At 44.9% G+C, this 16,119-nt stretch overlaps 1 protein-coding gene across 1 annotated transcript in view; it reads right to left on the bottom strand.

Moving 5' to 3' along the window:
- Nucleotides 1-16,119, bottom strand: part of LOC126455984 (uncharacterized) — a gene marked incomplete at its 3' end in the record, with an annotated part of 1,226,620 nt that overhangs the window by 831,772 nt on the left and 378,729 nt on the right. Inside the window, exons 4-5 of the mRNA XM_050091741.1 lie at nt 15,352-15,449; nt 2,655-2,672 (exon numbers count right to left, since the gene is read on the bottom strand). Of these exons, the coding sequence (XP_049947698.1) occupies nt 2,655-2,672; nt 15,352-15,449 (116 nt within the window). The remainder of the gene's footprint in view (nt 1-2,654; nt 2,673-15,351; nt 15,450-16,119) is intronic.

Genomic DNA, 16,119 nt, shown 5'->3' with positions numbered 1-16,119 from the left:
CACTGAAATCAGCTTCTCATACCTGGAACACCCTAGCTCCAGGGGTGAACGAAGAAGGCACTATCCCAAAAAAATACTGACGATATCGCGAATGGTGCACGAGAAAAGTAAAGTGATCTTGCAGGAACGTCCAAAAGTCATGAACACTCTTATCACCTTCATGGAAAAAATAAGAGATCGAGAGGCCTTTTATCCAGACCACAGGTTGGTCTCTGTACGTGGGAAATATGTCTCATCTGCGAACAGAAGTGATTTCAAGTAGTGGCATGGGGAGCCGTACGTAGAAGAAAGGCAAGCATCTTCTGAATCAGGTGCCCACACCTCTGCAGAAGATCCACACATCAGCCGATGTTTGTCCGTGTCAAGCGTGTGACGAGGACAAAGCGGCGAATCTGTAATCTTTATGGTATACTGACGAAGTTGTGTCATGTATCTTCCATCAAAGACCAGATACCAGGTCGCACGAGCGCTCGTGTCGAGGAGGACATGGCGCACAGAACGCCAAACCACGGGCCATGCGATCGTAGGATATCTGCTTTCCACAACATTCCGAGTATGATTTCTCATCATTTGGTGGTAAACATCACGTGCCGTTTGGTTCCTGGTACCAGGCAAGACGCCATTGACATAACTGTATTCGATGAAAAAGGTCCTGACATGTGAAAGAGAGGAAGAAGTATGGGCTACTGCAACGGGTGCCACTCGAGAGAGAGAGGCCAGTTCGTCAATCAGGCTTCCCGATAATCCGGTTCGGCGGCGGGTCCACGATTTAACCACCGTACTGACATAAAGGGCAGCTGCTCTCGCTTGGACGTTGACAAGGCCGAGGCCGCCATATCGAGGAGGAAGTGTCAGCGTGTCGTAGCGGATTTTGAAGATAAGACCTGAGCTTACAAAGTAGCAGAACGCCGCCTGAAGCCTGTGTGCCATTGCCTTTGGCATCAGTAAAATCTGTGCTAAATGGGGCAGTCGCGAGACTACATGAGTGTTAACAAAATTCATCCGTTGTAACATGTCCAGTGCTCTCAGGAGGTTGGCATGAACTTTCGTGCGGATAGCTTGAAGCAGCCATTTATAGATAAATGAGATCGTGCGCTGTAGATCACGCGTGAAGGTGATCTGCAAACATTTGAACCTGTCCACTAATGGCAGTGGAGCCACACTCTTTGCTGAAAGACCTTTACCAACAAAGATAGCACTACACTTCGCCAGGTTTACACGGGTGCCCGCAGCAGTCCCGTACTGGTTGATCCATGCCAGTGCCTCTCTCACTTCATCCTCCGATTGAACCAAGAACACCACGTCATGTGCATAGGCGCGGCAGATGAAAGCAGGCTCCCTCATTGTTATCCCTGTCAGTCGGCTCCTCATACCGTGTAACAGTGGCTCAAGGACGATGGCGAAAAGGAGCATCGTCAGCGGACATCCTTGACGGACTGACCGCATGACATTAACAGGGCCCGCCACACGGTCATTGACCAGCACTCGTGACTTGGCTCCTCGGAGGAGCTGCAAGACGATGTGTATAAACATGTCGGGGAAGGCCATCCGTCAGAGTACGTTTTCTACAAAGTCATGACTCACTCTATCAAAGGTGTGGTCGAAGTTCACTGTCACAAGGGCACCGCATCTGCGGCAGGTCGTGGCCAGGGCTATGACGTCACGGTAATCACTGAGTGCCGTCTGACTGTTACTGTCACCACCAAAGCACGTTTGATCCAGGGAAATGACTTGAGGGATGACGCGCCGAAGGCCAACCACAATTATAAGTTTCTAATATTGGTCTAAAACGAATTAATAAATAAATCCCTGCAGTAACAAGAAGTGGCAAGAAACCGGGTACAAATCTTGAAGTCACAATTCGACAAGCTCAACGGCCGATAATGTCTAACTCCCCGACATCCCGATGGCTTGGGGACCGAGATAACCAAGCCTTCTACGAATTCGGGTGGGAGGGGAAGATCAAGGTTCATCAGTTCTTCATACATCGCAGTCCAGAGTGAGCCCAATATGTCGTGGAATGTGGGGTAAAACTCCAGCGGAAACCGGTCGGGACCTGGGGCTTTGTTCGCCGCACCCTTATGAAGATCACCAGCGACGTAATCAGTCATAATTGTCTCTGTGAGAATCTCTGCAGCAGCCCCGTCAAGGGTAACTATTAACGGACGGAGAACATCAGTTGTTACCGCCAAGTGCTGGTCCTCTGCTGCATAGAACTGTTTCTAGTGATCCACAAAGCCGTTTACTATATCATTCTTGGACGTCAGTCGATGACCATCTGGCATGTCGAGGGCGTTGACCAGCTTTCTCCGACACCGCTGCTTCTCTCGGATAATATGATGCGTGGATGGGGATTCTCCTAGTACACAATCGTGACATCTTGTGCGTACTATTGTGCCTTCAAGGCAGTGACGCATAAGAGATATTATCTTCGCCTTAATGTGTCGAATTTCAACCTGTCACTGAACAGAGGGGGCATGGTTTGAGAGTTCCCGGAGAGTTGTGAAATAGTACTCCACGGTACGTCGTTGCCACGGCATATGGTACGACCGTAATTCATCATGGAACGATGTAAAGCAGGTTTGGTGCAGTCGATCCACCACCGGAGTGTTAATAATAAATGGCGTGTGACGAGGGCCTCCCGTCGTGTAGACCGCTCGTCTGGTGCAAGTCTTTCGATTTGACGCCACTTCGGTGACTTGCGCGTCGATGGGAATGAAATGATGATGATTAGGACAACACAACACCCAGTCACTGAGTGGAGAAAATCTCCGACCCAGCCGGGAATCGAACCCGGGCCCTTAGGATTGGCAGTCTGTCGCGCTGACCACTCAGCTGCCGGGGGCGGACACTGGAGTGTTGAAGGATACGCTGGAAGGCGTCTCACACAGTTGTTCCACGTCGTCTCTACGACCTGCCTACATTCCAGATACTTGGGATGGGCGACGTTCAGCTTCCACAGGCCTCGACCGCGCCACTCCTTCTGCCTCTGGAGCGAAACATAGCAAATGTAGGCAGTACGGTCTGAGAAGGCGGTAGACCATAACTCAGAGTCAAGCGTGGCAGTTACGATTCCTTGGGAAACATAGACACGGTCAAGACGACTTGCTGAATAGCCGGTGACGTATGTATATCCAGGTCGATCACCATGCACGCGGTCCCAAGTGTCCGTGAGGTTCAATTCATGCACGAGCAGCTTGAGTTCCTGGCATGTGGTGAAATGGGGATGTTGGTTCTTCTGGGATAAAACACACTTGAACTCGCCGCCAAGAATATTATAGTCGTAGTGGCCTACAAACAAAGGTGCGACCTGTTCTGAATAGAATCGCGACCGTTCCCGTCGCTTGGCCGTGCCCGAGGGGGCGAAACATTGATGACTCGGACACCATGGAAAGTCACAGCAAGACCCCTAGCCGATGGTGGGTAAATCACGTCGTCTACCTCAATGCCTTTCTTTAAAAGAATAGCTGTCCCACTGCCACCTTCAGCACACGGCGTAGCCATGGATATTAGGAAAAGTCGCTAGGCGAACTTCCTGCAGAAGGGCAACATCGAGGTCCGACGCCCTCAATATTTCACAGAGCAATTGTAGTTTAACAGGGGTGCCAATGGTGTTGACATTGATGGAGCCAATCCAGTAAGCTTGTCGCGGAATTGGGACTACTGGGACGATCATGGAGACACGAAGAGCAGCAGCGCACAGAATGTTGTACCAGCAGGCTGCACATCCCCATCCAATAACATTGTCTATTAGCAGTCATATGTTGGAGCAGCAGCATTCGCTGCTGTCAAAACGATGGATGTTTCGTCGTCTACATCGTCAGACCACGCAAAGGTGCGCGGATGGTGTGCGTCCAGTGGAGTCCGAAGGAGGCGTCACGTCGGCGGTGGAAGAGTGGTGCTGGCTCAGCTGCTGTTCAACGTCCATCGGTACAGCGCCTGGTGCATGCGAAGATGGTTGCACCTCCTACGGTGACAGACTGGTGTTTCTACCACGGAATCGTCCATCGGGGGAACATCTTGATAGTTGTAATCCCCATCATCTTGAGACTGCGTCCTGCAGGTGTCAGACGGGGCGAACCGCCGTTTCCGACGTCTCTTCGGTGACCGTTGCTTGCATACGTGATTATCAGTGTCCAAAGGCGCCTGGGGATCTGGATGGCACAAAAGCATCGGCAGGCACAACCGTGGAGTCGATGGCCATCCTCTGCACTAGATATTGCTCACCACTGCACATGACGGGAGGAGGAGGCAAGGGCGTCGGTCCGTCCGGAACATCCTGAGGCATTAACGGAGACGACGATGTGTCAGTAGTAGGAATCAGTGGCGACCGCGATCAGGGTTCGTTATGGAGAACTTCGACAAACGTCAGCGGTAGCGTCGTCGGGTCAGTCGTGGCCTGCAGGTCCCCAGACGGTAACTGTGTGATTCTGCTTTGCAGACAGCTGGAACGGAGGTTTCCTTCTTTGCCACATTCCGAGCATGTCTTCGGCTTGCCATCATAAATTATAATTGCAACGCTGCCACTAATATATAAGTAGGACTGCACATGTTTGGTTAGCTCTATTCGGATCTGTCGTACTCCATTGATAACTGGGTATGTAGTGAACCGAACCCACTTTTCAGCTGTATGACTAATCATCTTTCCATATGGGCGGAATGGAGGTACCACTACCTCTGAAGGCACCTCGAAAGGGAGTTCAGACACACGGATCGACCGCAGTCCAAGTCCCGCATGTTCCACAGTTGCGTCACCGATGTGTCCATCAGACTGACGGAACTTACAATAACTTCGAATTGCACTTAGAATTTTTGTCACATATGTCTCCGTTAACCAGTTTCACGTATACCACACTGCTCACTATAGACAGATGGATGCCAACAAGATCGTTGCAATAAATCTTGACTTCATCTCTGATAAAATGTTCGATTTCAAGTGCTTTTGGTAGGGGCATATTCAGGTAAAAAGCTAATCTTCTGTGTCGATTTTCTGTGGGCATAAGCCATTCTCTTTCGAAGGAAATATTGCTCGCTAAGACGGCAGAATCACGTAAACAACTCCGCTAGCGAGCTGCGCAGCGAGGACGTAGACAAGACGTCCTTGCCGCTAGCGTGCCGAAAGGCGCCTGTAGGGTCGAACATCAGTCGCCTGCTTACGAGGCAGATGCGCTAACCACTGCACAGCCCTGGCACACTGACTTTGCACAGCTGTTTTGACTATCTTGCATGCCTCCCTCTTAAGTCCAAACTCCCGTTCATGAGGGAGGCATGATAGAGTAATACCCGCAGTTGTGAAATCCACTGGGCCAACGTGGTGTTGTGATTAGCACATTTACCTAGCAAGCAAGAGTCCCATGTTCGAATCCTTGCTTTGACACAAATTTTCATTCGTCGCTTTAGTCTCCATACGAATGTCATAGATGTTTGAGGCTAGGAAAAGTCTTCGCAATCATATCGTTTCAGCCAGAAAGAAATTATTTGTTTATATATATATATTTTTGCCTACACTACTCATGGCTGCGTGTCTACAAGCAGTGGCTTTCCATAGGTCGTCATTGCTGAGTTTGATTCGTATGCCGAAGTTAAAAACTTTACAGTATATCTATTGGGCACCTACCAATTTTCTTCAGACTATGAATGGTGTCGGCCTTAATCTGTCCTCTTTAATATTTTCCATTTATTTATATCTTGGTTACAGGCATACACTTTTGCTTTTATTTCGGTAACAGTGACCGATTTCCGCTATTTATCTGCTACATTGGCTACACTTAGGTCTTTGTCTTCGGTCTCTCGAGCGAGTTTGGCTCACAGGTGGTCCGTATGAACTTCCCTCACAGATTTGGTTAATCTTGACTGGATGCGTAGGGTACAACTAAGACTTCAACATGTGTAAGCAGGAAGACGTAACTCTTCTGTGTTTCCGAGGAAATCGAGTTTGAAAATTTTAGGTGCACTTATATACTTTGTAGGGTAAGTAGCATCCAAGGAGTCCAAATCGAGCATCCCAATCTGCCTTCGGCAGTGTGGTGTCACCGCCAGACACCACACTTGCTAGGTGGTAGCCTTTAAATCGGCCGCGGTCCATTAGTATACGCCGGACCCGCGTGTCGCCACTGTCAGTGATAGCAGACCGAGCGCCACCACACGGCAGGTCTAGAGAGACGTCCTGGCACTCGCCCCAGTTGTACAGCCGACTTTGCAAGGAACGGTTCACTGACAAATACGCTCTCATTTGCCGAGACGATAGTTAGCATAGCCTTCAGCTACATTTGGTACGACCTAGCAAGGCGCCATAGCTTTAATAATTAATAGTGTGAAGCATGTATCATCAAGAGCGATGTTCTACAAATGTGGATTAAAGTTAAGTATTCCAGAAGCTACGTACTTTTCTTTATAGCATTCATTACGTATCCTGTTTCAGACCTCACGCCAGTCTCCGTGAGTTTAAGCGTGTGCCTTTCGGCTTCCTCTCATTGTGTCTAGGCTGTCTTGTCTAGACACAACAGGCAGGACCGCAGTGCGGACGCGTTCCAGTGTTCTGCGCACGGGGTAATGCTTGTCTGTGTTGATGTTTAAATGGTCCGTATCAAACACCCCTTGTGTACTAACAGTATCGTGATTCACCTTTTGCTGATACTTTGCGAATACTACCGCCGGCCGGGGTGGCCGAGCGGCTCTAGGCGCTACAGTCTGGAACCGCGCGACCGCTACGGTCGCAGGTTCGAATCCTGCCTCGGGCATGGATGTGTGTGATGTCCTAAGGTTAGTTAGGTTTAAGTAGTTCTAAGTTCTAGGGGACTGATGACCTTAGAAGTTAAGTCCATTAGTGCTCAGAGCCATTTGAACCATTTTTTGTTGTTGAGAATATTACCTAAGGACATACCGGAACTGCGGTGTAATAGCTGGCGCTTATCCATGGGTTGTGGTGCGCTGCCACTAGTACAGCTATTTCATTAGCTTCTCCGTCGACGCGTTTAGTTCGTCTCCTTTTGCCGATATGTACGCTGCCATCAGACATAAAAGCGTTCAGAACACTGTAATAGAACGAGCGAGAACTAGCTTCCTCCCGAAAATGCTTGGCATACAAGACAATAACAGTGTCAACATTTCTCCACGTTCTCTGTAAATCAGAATCATTTAAATTTTTTCTTCTGTGTTTGTAACTTTCATCGTTCACTTGCTCGTCTGTTCTGCAAATGATAGACAGATATGCAGGGCATAAACACTGCGCAAGTATCGTAACGCTTAGAGCCGCTATCTGTTCTACGTGTGCACGATACATGAGCTCCGGTCGCAGTGGACTGCCTGTTATGATACGTCGTAGTTCGCTACACGATCACGGTGGCGCGTCGAATAGTCCCGTGTTCGATATGTCGAAGGAAAACAGCGTTGCGATAGGGGTTTCCAATTAGAAGTTACGAAATACTGACCTGTCCTACTCTCGCTGCGTGAATGTGCGGCCCCACGTGCGATTGGATATTCAAGGGACTTTGAGAAGCATGTCGTAAATTACGATTGTGTACTCATCTCTTTTCCTACGATTACAGCGCCATCTGTGGCGAAACGAAGAACATGCTTCAGGCGAAACGCATGTAGATCTTGCCGTAGAATCGTAATCTGTAGTAAGAAACGGGGGTTCCCACTGAAAATTTCAAAGTAGCCCCCCCCCCTCCCGCCACCAACACAGTAGGTGGGGTGGCGGTTCGAGTCTTGTATCACTGGATGCCTCCCTCCGATACAAACAAACGGGAACTGTAGCTGTTTTTGATGCGATATGTAGTTTTTGTGATATTTCAGTGTCTTCAGTTAAAATGAACGTCATATGTAATAATGAAGATAATAATAAATACATTAAATAAACACTAAAACAAAAAATTCTATACATTTCCTACCTTGGCACAGCTGTCACCACAGGTGACTGCAGGCCATGAATTGCGACCACTGCCAACATCGCACCCGTACGCCCTAGCATTCGTTTGCCTCCTCTCAAAGACACTAGCAGCTAATACTCTCTTTTTTATTTCCAAGTTATTGTCTCAACCTGCAGTTTTTTTTTTTTTTTGTAGTAAGTACTTAGCTTCGCAGGCACAGGATTGCTGGATCAAATCCCGCTGGTGGTACTGCTTTATTTTTTTGAGCTATCTGCACCAATACTCGCAACGATATGCTTCGATATGAGTGGTGGCGACCGAGAACAGTTTCTGAATTTAAACTAAGTTTTGTCATAGGAACATTGAGAAAACCATGACCGTGGAAAAATTCGAAGTTCATTACGGTGCCATATCTCGCAGTTATTGTTGTTTTCCGTGTTTCTACTATCAGTATCATCCTGATTCGAGCAGTACCTCACAGATTATATACTATAGTTTTCGCCAAATATACTGATTTGCAAGTTCTCGTAAGTCCTTAATTTTTTCCCGATAATCTAAATAAAAAATTCTCAAGTTAGAGATACGGTCAGTCATTAAATATTGATAATTTGCAGAGTCATAATGAATCTGTTGTTAGAATAACGTTGGAAAAAAATACGAACGGCGAGGTTCAGCCCACAGACGCTTGTTTTAGGAAACTAAGAGTTTACTCGCTAGGCTGCGGACTCCATGAATAACAGCAACCCTACAAAGTACATAAGCACGCCTAAAATTTTCAAGCTCGATTTTCTGGAAAACGGTTGAGAGTTGCGTCTTCCTGTTTACATATGCTGATGTCTTAGTCGCCGCGCGGAATTAGCCGAGCGGTCTGAGGCGCCTCAGTCGTGGACTGTGCGGCTGGTTCCGGCGGAGGTTCGAGTCCTCCCTCGGGCACGGGTGTGTGTGTTTGTCTTTAGGATAATTTAGGTTAAGTAGTGTGTAAGCTTAGGGACTGATGACCTTAGCAGTTAAGTCCCATAAGATTTCACACACTTTTTTTTATGTCTTAGTCGTTCCCTATGCACCCTGTCAGTATGAATCATATCGGTGAGAAGAAGTTCGTGCGTCCCGTTGCCAGCCAATGAACTGCGAGGGTATCGTCGCCTAACCTGGGCAGGCTAATTATCGAAACGAGTAGGTGGCAGTTGGAGTGTGTTTGTTGTTGTGGATACGAGCAAGCAAACAGTGCTAAGCAGGTAGAGGACGCTAGAAATAAGTGGAACATGATTGTCTGACAGTTGCTTGATGTACGTAATCTGTTTTGGCACTGCTGTCGACAGAAGCCGTGAGACTGGTATGAAGAGCTGGTAATAAGTGTCACTACAATAGGATGCGCTGAAACGGAGAAAGAGTGTGTGTGTGTGTGTGTGTGTGTGTGTGCGTGAGAGAGAGAGAGAGAGAGAGAGAGAGAGAGAAGGAGTAGGTGTGAGTGCATTAATGAGTTCGTATTGAGGACCTGAAGACAGCAAGCGTATAAACGTCCTCTCTGTTTGTCTGCTGAGCAATACAAAGTAATGTGTCCTTTTTCTTTACGACTTTCTCTTGCAATGGAGCAGTGTGGTTGCTTACATCTTGTTGTCGCATGTGTTACAGACTGGTACTAACCGCTACGATCAACGTGTGCAGTATCTTGCTGTGTTTACGAAGTGACTTTAACACGTGATCGGGTGCACTGGGTTGGTACCTCATTCACCAAACAAATCTTGCACGTGTCATTCAGTTTTAAAACGTTTATTTATCAATTTATCACTGTGTTGAGAACGGCAGGTTTTTGTACATAAGCCAGGCGAACTGTGTAGGACTTTCGTAAATTCTTGGAAATTTGTGGTAACGTCTACGGGACCAAACTGCTGAGGTCGTCGGTCCCTAAACTTACACAGTACTTAATCTAACTTAAACTAACTTACCCTAAGGACAACACACACACATCCATGCCCGAGGGAGGATTCGAGCCAACGACGGGGAGAGCCACGCGAACCGCTCGGCTACCCCACGCGGCTAGCATATTTCCAAAGAAAATAATAATTGTAAAGTTATTTAAAATCACATAGCACTATTTCAAATTTGTATCGTTCGTAAATTTAATTAACTGAAGCATCGGTTTCATCAGATAGTCTATGAGAGCAAGCGTGGATTGCAACCCAATGCCAACGTTGAAGTACTTAATCAAAACATTTTCGTTCCTTATCCAAGTCAGTTCTTCCAACAAAAACCTTCTCTGTTCGTAGTAGGAGCTCACAAAGAACAACATTTTGGATTAGTAAATTATTTTCAGGTCAGATAAGGCAAATCACTTTGAGAGCTTCGAGACGACGGCTCCTCGTCACTTTATTCACTTGTTCTGGAGCGTTGTGGCGTGGCCGGGTCATTGCGACGAAATACAACAACTGTATACATGAAAGCACAAATCTGAGTATATTTATTGCTAACCTAAAAGATATTAAACGAAACAAAATGTTCTGCTGCCATTACACTGAAGTGCCACAGAAACTGCTATAGTCAGTATTCAAATACAGAGATATGTAAAAAGGCAACGCCTATATAAGACAAGAAGTGTCTGGCGCAGATGTTAGATCGGTAGCTGCAGTTACAATGGCAGGCTCTCAAGATTTAAATGACTCTGAACGTAAGAGCGATGAAGTGAGGATTTTCCGCTAAAAGCATTTCACGATTGTACGATGACTATCAGGAATCCGGTAAAACATCAAAACTCCGACATCGCTGCGGCCGGAAAATATCCTTCAGGATCAGGACCAACGACGACTTAAGAGAATCTTTCAGTGTGACAGAAGTGCAACCCTTCCACAAATTGCTGCAGATTTCAGTGCTGGGCCATCAACATCTATCAGCGTGTGAACCATACAAGGAAACATCATCGATATGGGCTTTCGGAGCCGAAAGCCTAATCGGGTATCCTTGATGACTGCACGAAGAAAAGCTTTACGCATCGCCTGGACCCGTCAACACCGACATTGGATTGTTGATGACTGGAAACATGTTGCAGGTCTGACGGATCTCGTTTTAAATTGTATGGAGCGGATGAACGTGTACGGGTACGGGGGACTGTTCAATCTGATGAAGGCATGGTGTGTGGCGTGTGCATCTGGAGTAATATGGGACCCCTGATACGTCTAGATACGGCTCTGACAGGTGACACGTGTGTAAGCATCCTGTCTGATCACCTGTATCCGTTCATGCCCATTGTGCATTCTGACGGACTTGGGCAATTCCAGCAGGACAGTGCAACACCCCACACGTCCAGAATTGCTACAGAGTGGCTTCAGGAACACTCTTCTGAGTTTAAATACTTCCGCTGGCCGCCAAACTCCTCAGCTATGAACGTGATTTAGCATACCTGGGATGCCTCGCAACGTGCTGTTCAGAAGAGATCTCCACCCTTCCGTACTCTTCCGGATTTATGGACAGACCTGCTGGATTCAGGTGTCAATTCCTTCCAGCACTACTTCGTACATCAGTCGAGTCCTTGCCACGTCATGTTGCGGCACATGTGCGTCCTGGTACGGGCCTTACACGATATTAGGCATGTGTACCATTATACTGGTAAGTACAAAGATAAGACTATAATGTGAAACCATTTCAGCCGGCCGTCTTGGCTGAGCGGTTCTGGGCGCTTCAGTGCGGAACCACGCTTCTGCTACGCTCGCAGGTTCCAATCCTGCCTCGGGCATGGATGTGTGTGGTGTCCTTACGTCAGTTCGGTTTAAGTAGTTCTAAGTCGAGGGGAGTGATGACCTCAGATGTTAAGTCCCATAGTGCTTAGAGCCGTTTGAACCATTTTTTTGAAACCATTTCATAGTTCCGTTAGAACTAATGTATGCGCTGAACTTGTCCAACTGTGAATAAGATTCACATTGTCGATACTGACAGATGTTTACTGCATGCTATATCCATGTAATATAATATAGGACTGTGTCATTTGTTTGCTGAATTCTGTAGGTCTTTCGTTATAGATAAAAGGTCCTGCGATAGAAGACACGTGTTTCACTGTAGCGCAGATTAACAAGAGCTCGCAGCAGTGACATACCTTTCGAAATTATCTTTCGTCCTTAAGTTTTGCATACCGGTATGGCGTCAAGCATAGGCCCCAATTTAGGGAGAAATTTCCGGAAATGTACGTCTACAAAGAACCAGTATATACTGGCGGAAGTCAGTTTGTGAGGAAGGGTCGTCAATCGTTCTTGGGTAGCTCAGTCCACAGAGCACTTGCCCGCGAAATGCAAACGAACCGAGGTCGAGTCTCGGCCCGGCGTATAATTTTTATCTGTCAGGATGTCTGAAATCAGCGCTGCAGGTTGAAAATCACATTCAAGTTATTTGACAGTTCGGGCAACGTAATAGCAACACAGGAAAAATGTAGACATATTAGTAGTAATAGTCGACCTTGAAAATCATGCAAGATTTTAGAAATTTGGAGGAACATGGGAGTAAGATATAGGGACAGATAGTGTTCAATATACGAGGGCTATCCATAAACTACGTTACGTTTTGGAATCAAAAATAAATAAAGTATTGGAAATTTTTTTTATTATATACAGATGAAAGCCACACTTAAATACTACTTTTCTACATAGTTGACATTTAAATTAAGGCACTTATCGTAGCGATGGACGAGCTTGGAAATTCCTTCGTCGTAAAATTCGGCCGCCTGCACCTTCAACCACGTGGTTACCTCTTCTTGAAGCTGTGAGTCGTCATCAAAACGCTGCATAGCCAACCACTTCTTCATTGCTGGGAGTAAGTGGAAGTCACTCGGTGCCAGGTCGGGACTGTACGGCGGATGAGGAAAGAACTGCCACTTAAAAGATTCGAGAACTTCACGAGTGGCATTTGCCGTGTGGGCCCGGGCGTTGTCGTGAGTCAGCAAGATCTTTGAGCCCAACTTTCCCCTGCGCTTGTTTTGTATTGCTCTTCTGAGGTTGTACAGAGTTTGGCAGTACCTTTGAGAGTTTATTGTAGTGCCTCTTTCCAGGAAATCCACAAAAGTCACACCTTTTCTGTCCCAAAAGAGGTAACCACGTGGTTGAAGGCGCAGGCGGCCGAATTATACGACGATGGAATTTCCAAGCTCGTCCATCGCTACGATAAGTGCCTTAATTTAAATGACAACTATGTAGAAAAGTAGTCTTAAAGTGTGGCTTTCATCTGTATATAATAAAAAAAAATTCCAATACTTTATTTATTTTTAATTCCAAAACGTAATGTAGTTTGTGGATAGCTCTCGTACATAAGAACCAAGAGAGTACGATAAGAGTGGAAAACTGAGAACAAAGTCCTCAGTTTAAAAACTTTGTAAGATAGGGATACAGTCTTTCGTCCTATTGTTCAACCTAGACATCGAAGAAACAATAAGAGAAATGAAATGAAGATTGAAGAGTGGATTTAAATTAAGAGAGAAAAGATTTCAATCATAAGTTTTGCTGGTGACTTCGCTATCCTCAGTGCCAGTGAAAGAGAATTATACATGTTGAAACGAATGAACTGTATAATGAGTACACACTATACTTTGAGATTAAGAGGTAGGCAAGAGAGAGGAATTCATGGCGGGCCACGTCCAACCAGGCAGGAGACTGATGAGCTCTCCCTACCTCCTATCCATCCCCCAACCTAGGGAAAATGTCTGGCTATGTTGTTGACTTAAATAATGCAATGAGGGAAGGGCCATGCGAAATCTCTTTCCAAGCTTTTTAATTAGTAATTTGATGCAGCGTTGATATTGTCATGGCGTTAGTGCTTGTGATCCCTTTGTTTCCTTGAACCGGGCAAACATTGTCGATGATACCGAACTAATCCAGAATCGGATCTCTTTCTGTAACATTACGATTCACGGTTGTGTCAGATTGTATGAGCATATTAATTAACTGAGAAACAGAATATTTTTGTCAGTATCAAAGTGATAACACAGTAACAAAAACCAAGCTTAATCCCATGGTTCCTAATATACTAGAAAAGGCATCCGGGAGTTTTCACACACGTAGTCGGAGATATATGGATAATTTAATAATTATTTCTACATTATTAAGTTTTTCATCGGCAAGTGTCTCAGCAGTTTGTGTAGTGGCGCAGTAGTATTCGCAGTTGTATAGGTCTGCACTTTTATCTAGTAAAATGTACACCGCGGGAATTTACAGAGAATTTAATAAAAATTCTACGTTATTTTCCTGCGAATCTATTCAAATAACGAATGAAAACATGTACGCGACCGTTGCAGCATTGCCTGTTAATAAAATAAAAGTATCCGTTCTAGGTAAAATCTTTTGTATTTAATAGCTTATAACTTTTTCACTTTTCAGTGAAATCTGCGTTGAGCTACTAACGATACTTTTCAAATCACTGTTACTGCATTTTCTCTGCTTATTTCCGAATTCCTGATATTCTCTGACTACAAAATGAGTGCATTATTTTTTGACACAAGTAGCCAACCAGATATTTTCAGTTACTTGCTTCTCTTTCAGCAAGTGACATAGTTTTATGCTTTTTTGTGGTGTTAACTGGTTTATCGTTAACTGGGTAGAGCTGAATGTAACATAAATATTGTCTTTTAGTTCACTTGTTTCCTTCGATGAGGGAAGTGACACAATTATAAGATTCTGCAGGACAGTCAATCTAATGGAGCTCTGTTGCGACCCCCTCTCATCATTATCGACAGTTTGCCTAAATCGTTAAGAAATCTAAAGCTGGGCTGATTTATCTGAAAATTACACGGCCAATTTCTATTCTTTATCCTGGCTACGAGATATTCAACCATAATCTACCAACCATTGTCTGCCTTTGCAAGTTAAAATGCGTGCAATAATAATAAAATCTACAAACTGTGAAAACGGATTGGATAGTGTGCATATGAACAAATGAGAAGATAATGCTACCGATTATTGAAGGAAAATAAAGCCATGATATCATGGTTCTAAGAAAGCCATTTTAAATGTTCGTTAACTGAATTTCTCGTTGATTGTGTGTTTACGTGGGAGATTTCTTCACAACAAGGAATCTTTCACTGATATTTTTAGAATTTTTAAGATAACGTTCTTGTAAATGATGATTTTCTATAAAAAATTAACCACTACTGAATTTATTATTATGGCACACATTATTACACACCGTGTTGCGAAAGCAGACAATGACAAACTAAGAACGTTTCATTTGCAACAGACCAATCAGAATCTTGCACGTGCGTGAACCAATCGATATTTCTAACCGCTTTTTATATGCGACCAGCCATTAACTTTGAAGCGCGCTTGTTTGACACAAGCTTTATTTGCACCTACACTAACTGAAAAACGATAGAAAAATAGTAGTCAGACACAGAGATAATTAATTCTCAAAAAATAATTGAGGGTATGGTTAATAATAAGGAACTTATAAATGGAAACGTCAGTTTATATTGACAGATACTGAATTTAATGATAATGTTTAAGTTACTCACCGATCAATTAACGTTTTCGATTTTCTGAGCAGGATTTCGACGTCTTGGCTTTGCGATTCGCAGGAAGATTTATCTAAAAAACTACTGTGCAGGTTGACCTGGAACAAAATGCGCCAGTTACGAACATGAAAACACATATGGATACAGTAAGCTTAAATATCACTCAATCAATTACTTTATTTTGAAAACCTCGACAAAGTCGAATTAGCTCCATATTTTGGAATTTATTTAATCGTGTGGTGATTTTATACAATATACAGTTGATATAAGACAAGTGATTTTATACAAAATACATATGATATAAGATAAGATTAAACCTTAAAGTACGTGTTTCTCAACCAATTCATTAAGCTGGGTGTGAGAGTGAACAATTTGTCGGGAATCCCAGGATATGAATGAAGTGGACAGCGTTGGACTAGATGTTCAATTGTCTGCTATTCTTGATTACATTCACAAATTGGTGAGATTTTCTTGGCCTCCCTCAGTAGAGCTTGTTTCCGCCTTAAGTGAGGTGGAGGGATGTAACTCAATACAGGTAACCAGTCACATCTCTCCATCTCACTTAAGGCGGAAACATTTTGGAATAATAACTGGTGACATCACCTTGCCCTCTCCAGCTCCTAACATACACACACACACACACACACACACACACACACACACACACACACAGGCATCAACTGGGGATCCTTAGTCTAGAAGTAATTAATACGTCAGTGGTTTAATCTACAACCTAAATCCTCAATAAGATGAATGCAGTTGATAACA

This window comes from Schistocerca serialis, chromosome 2 (genome assembly GCF_023864345.2).
Source record: "Schistocerca serialis cubense isolate TAMUIC-IGC-003099 chromosome 2, iqSchSeri2.2, whole genome shotgun sequence".
NCBI lineage: Eukaryota > Metazoa > Arthropoda > Insecta > Orthoptera > Acrididae > Schistocerca > Schistocerca serialis.
This window is presented reverse-complemented; position numbering and strand designations above follow the sequence as displayed.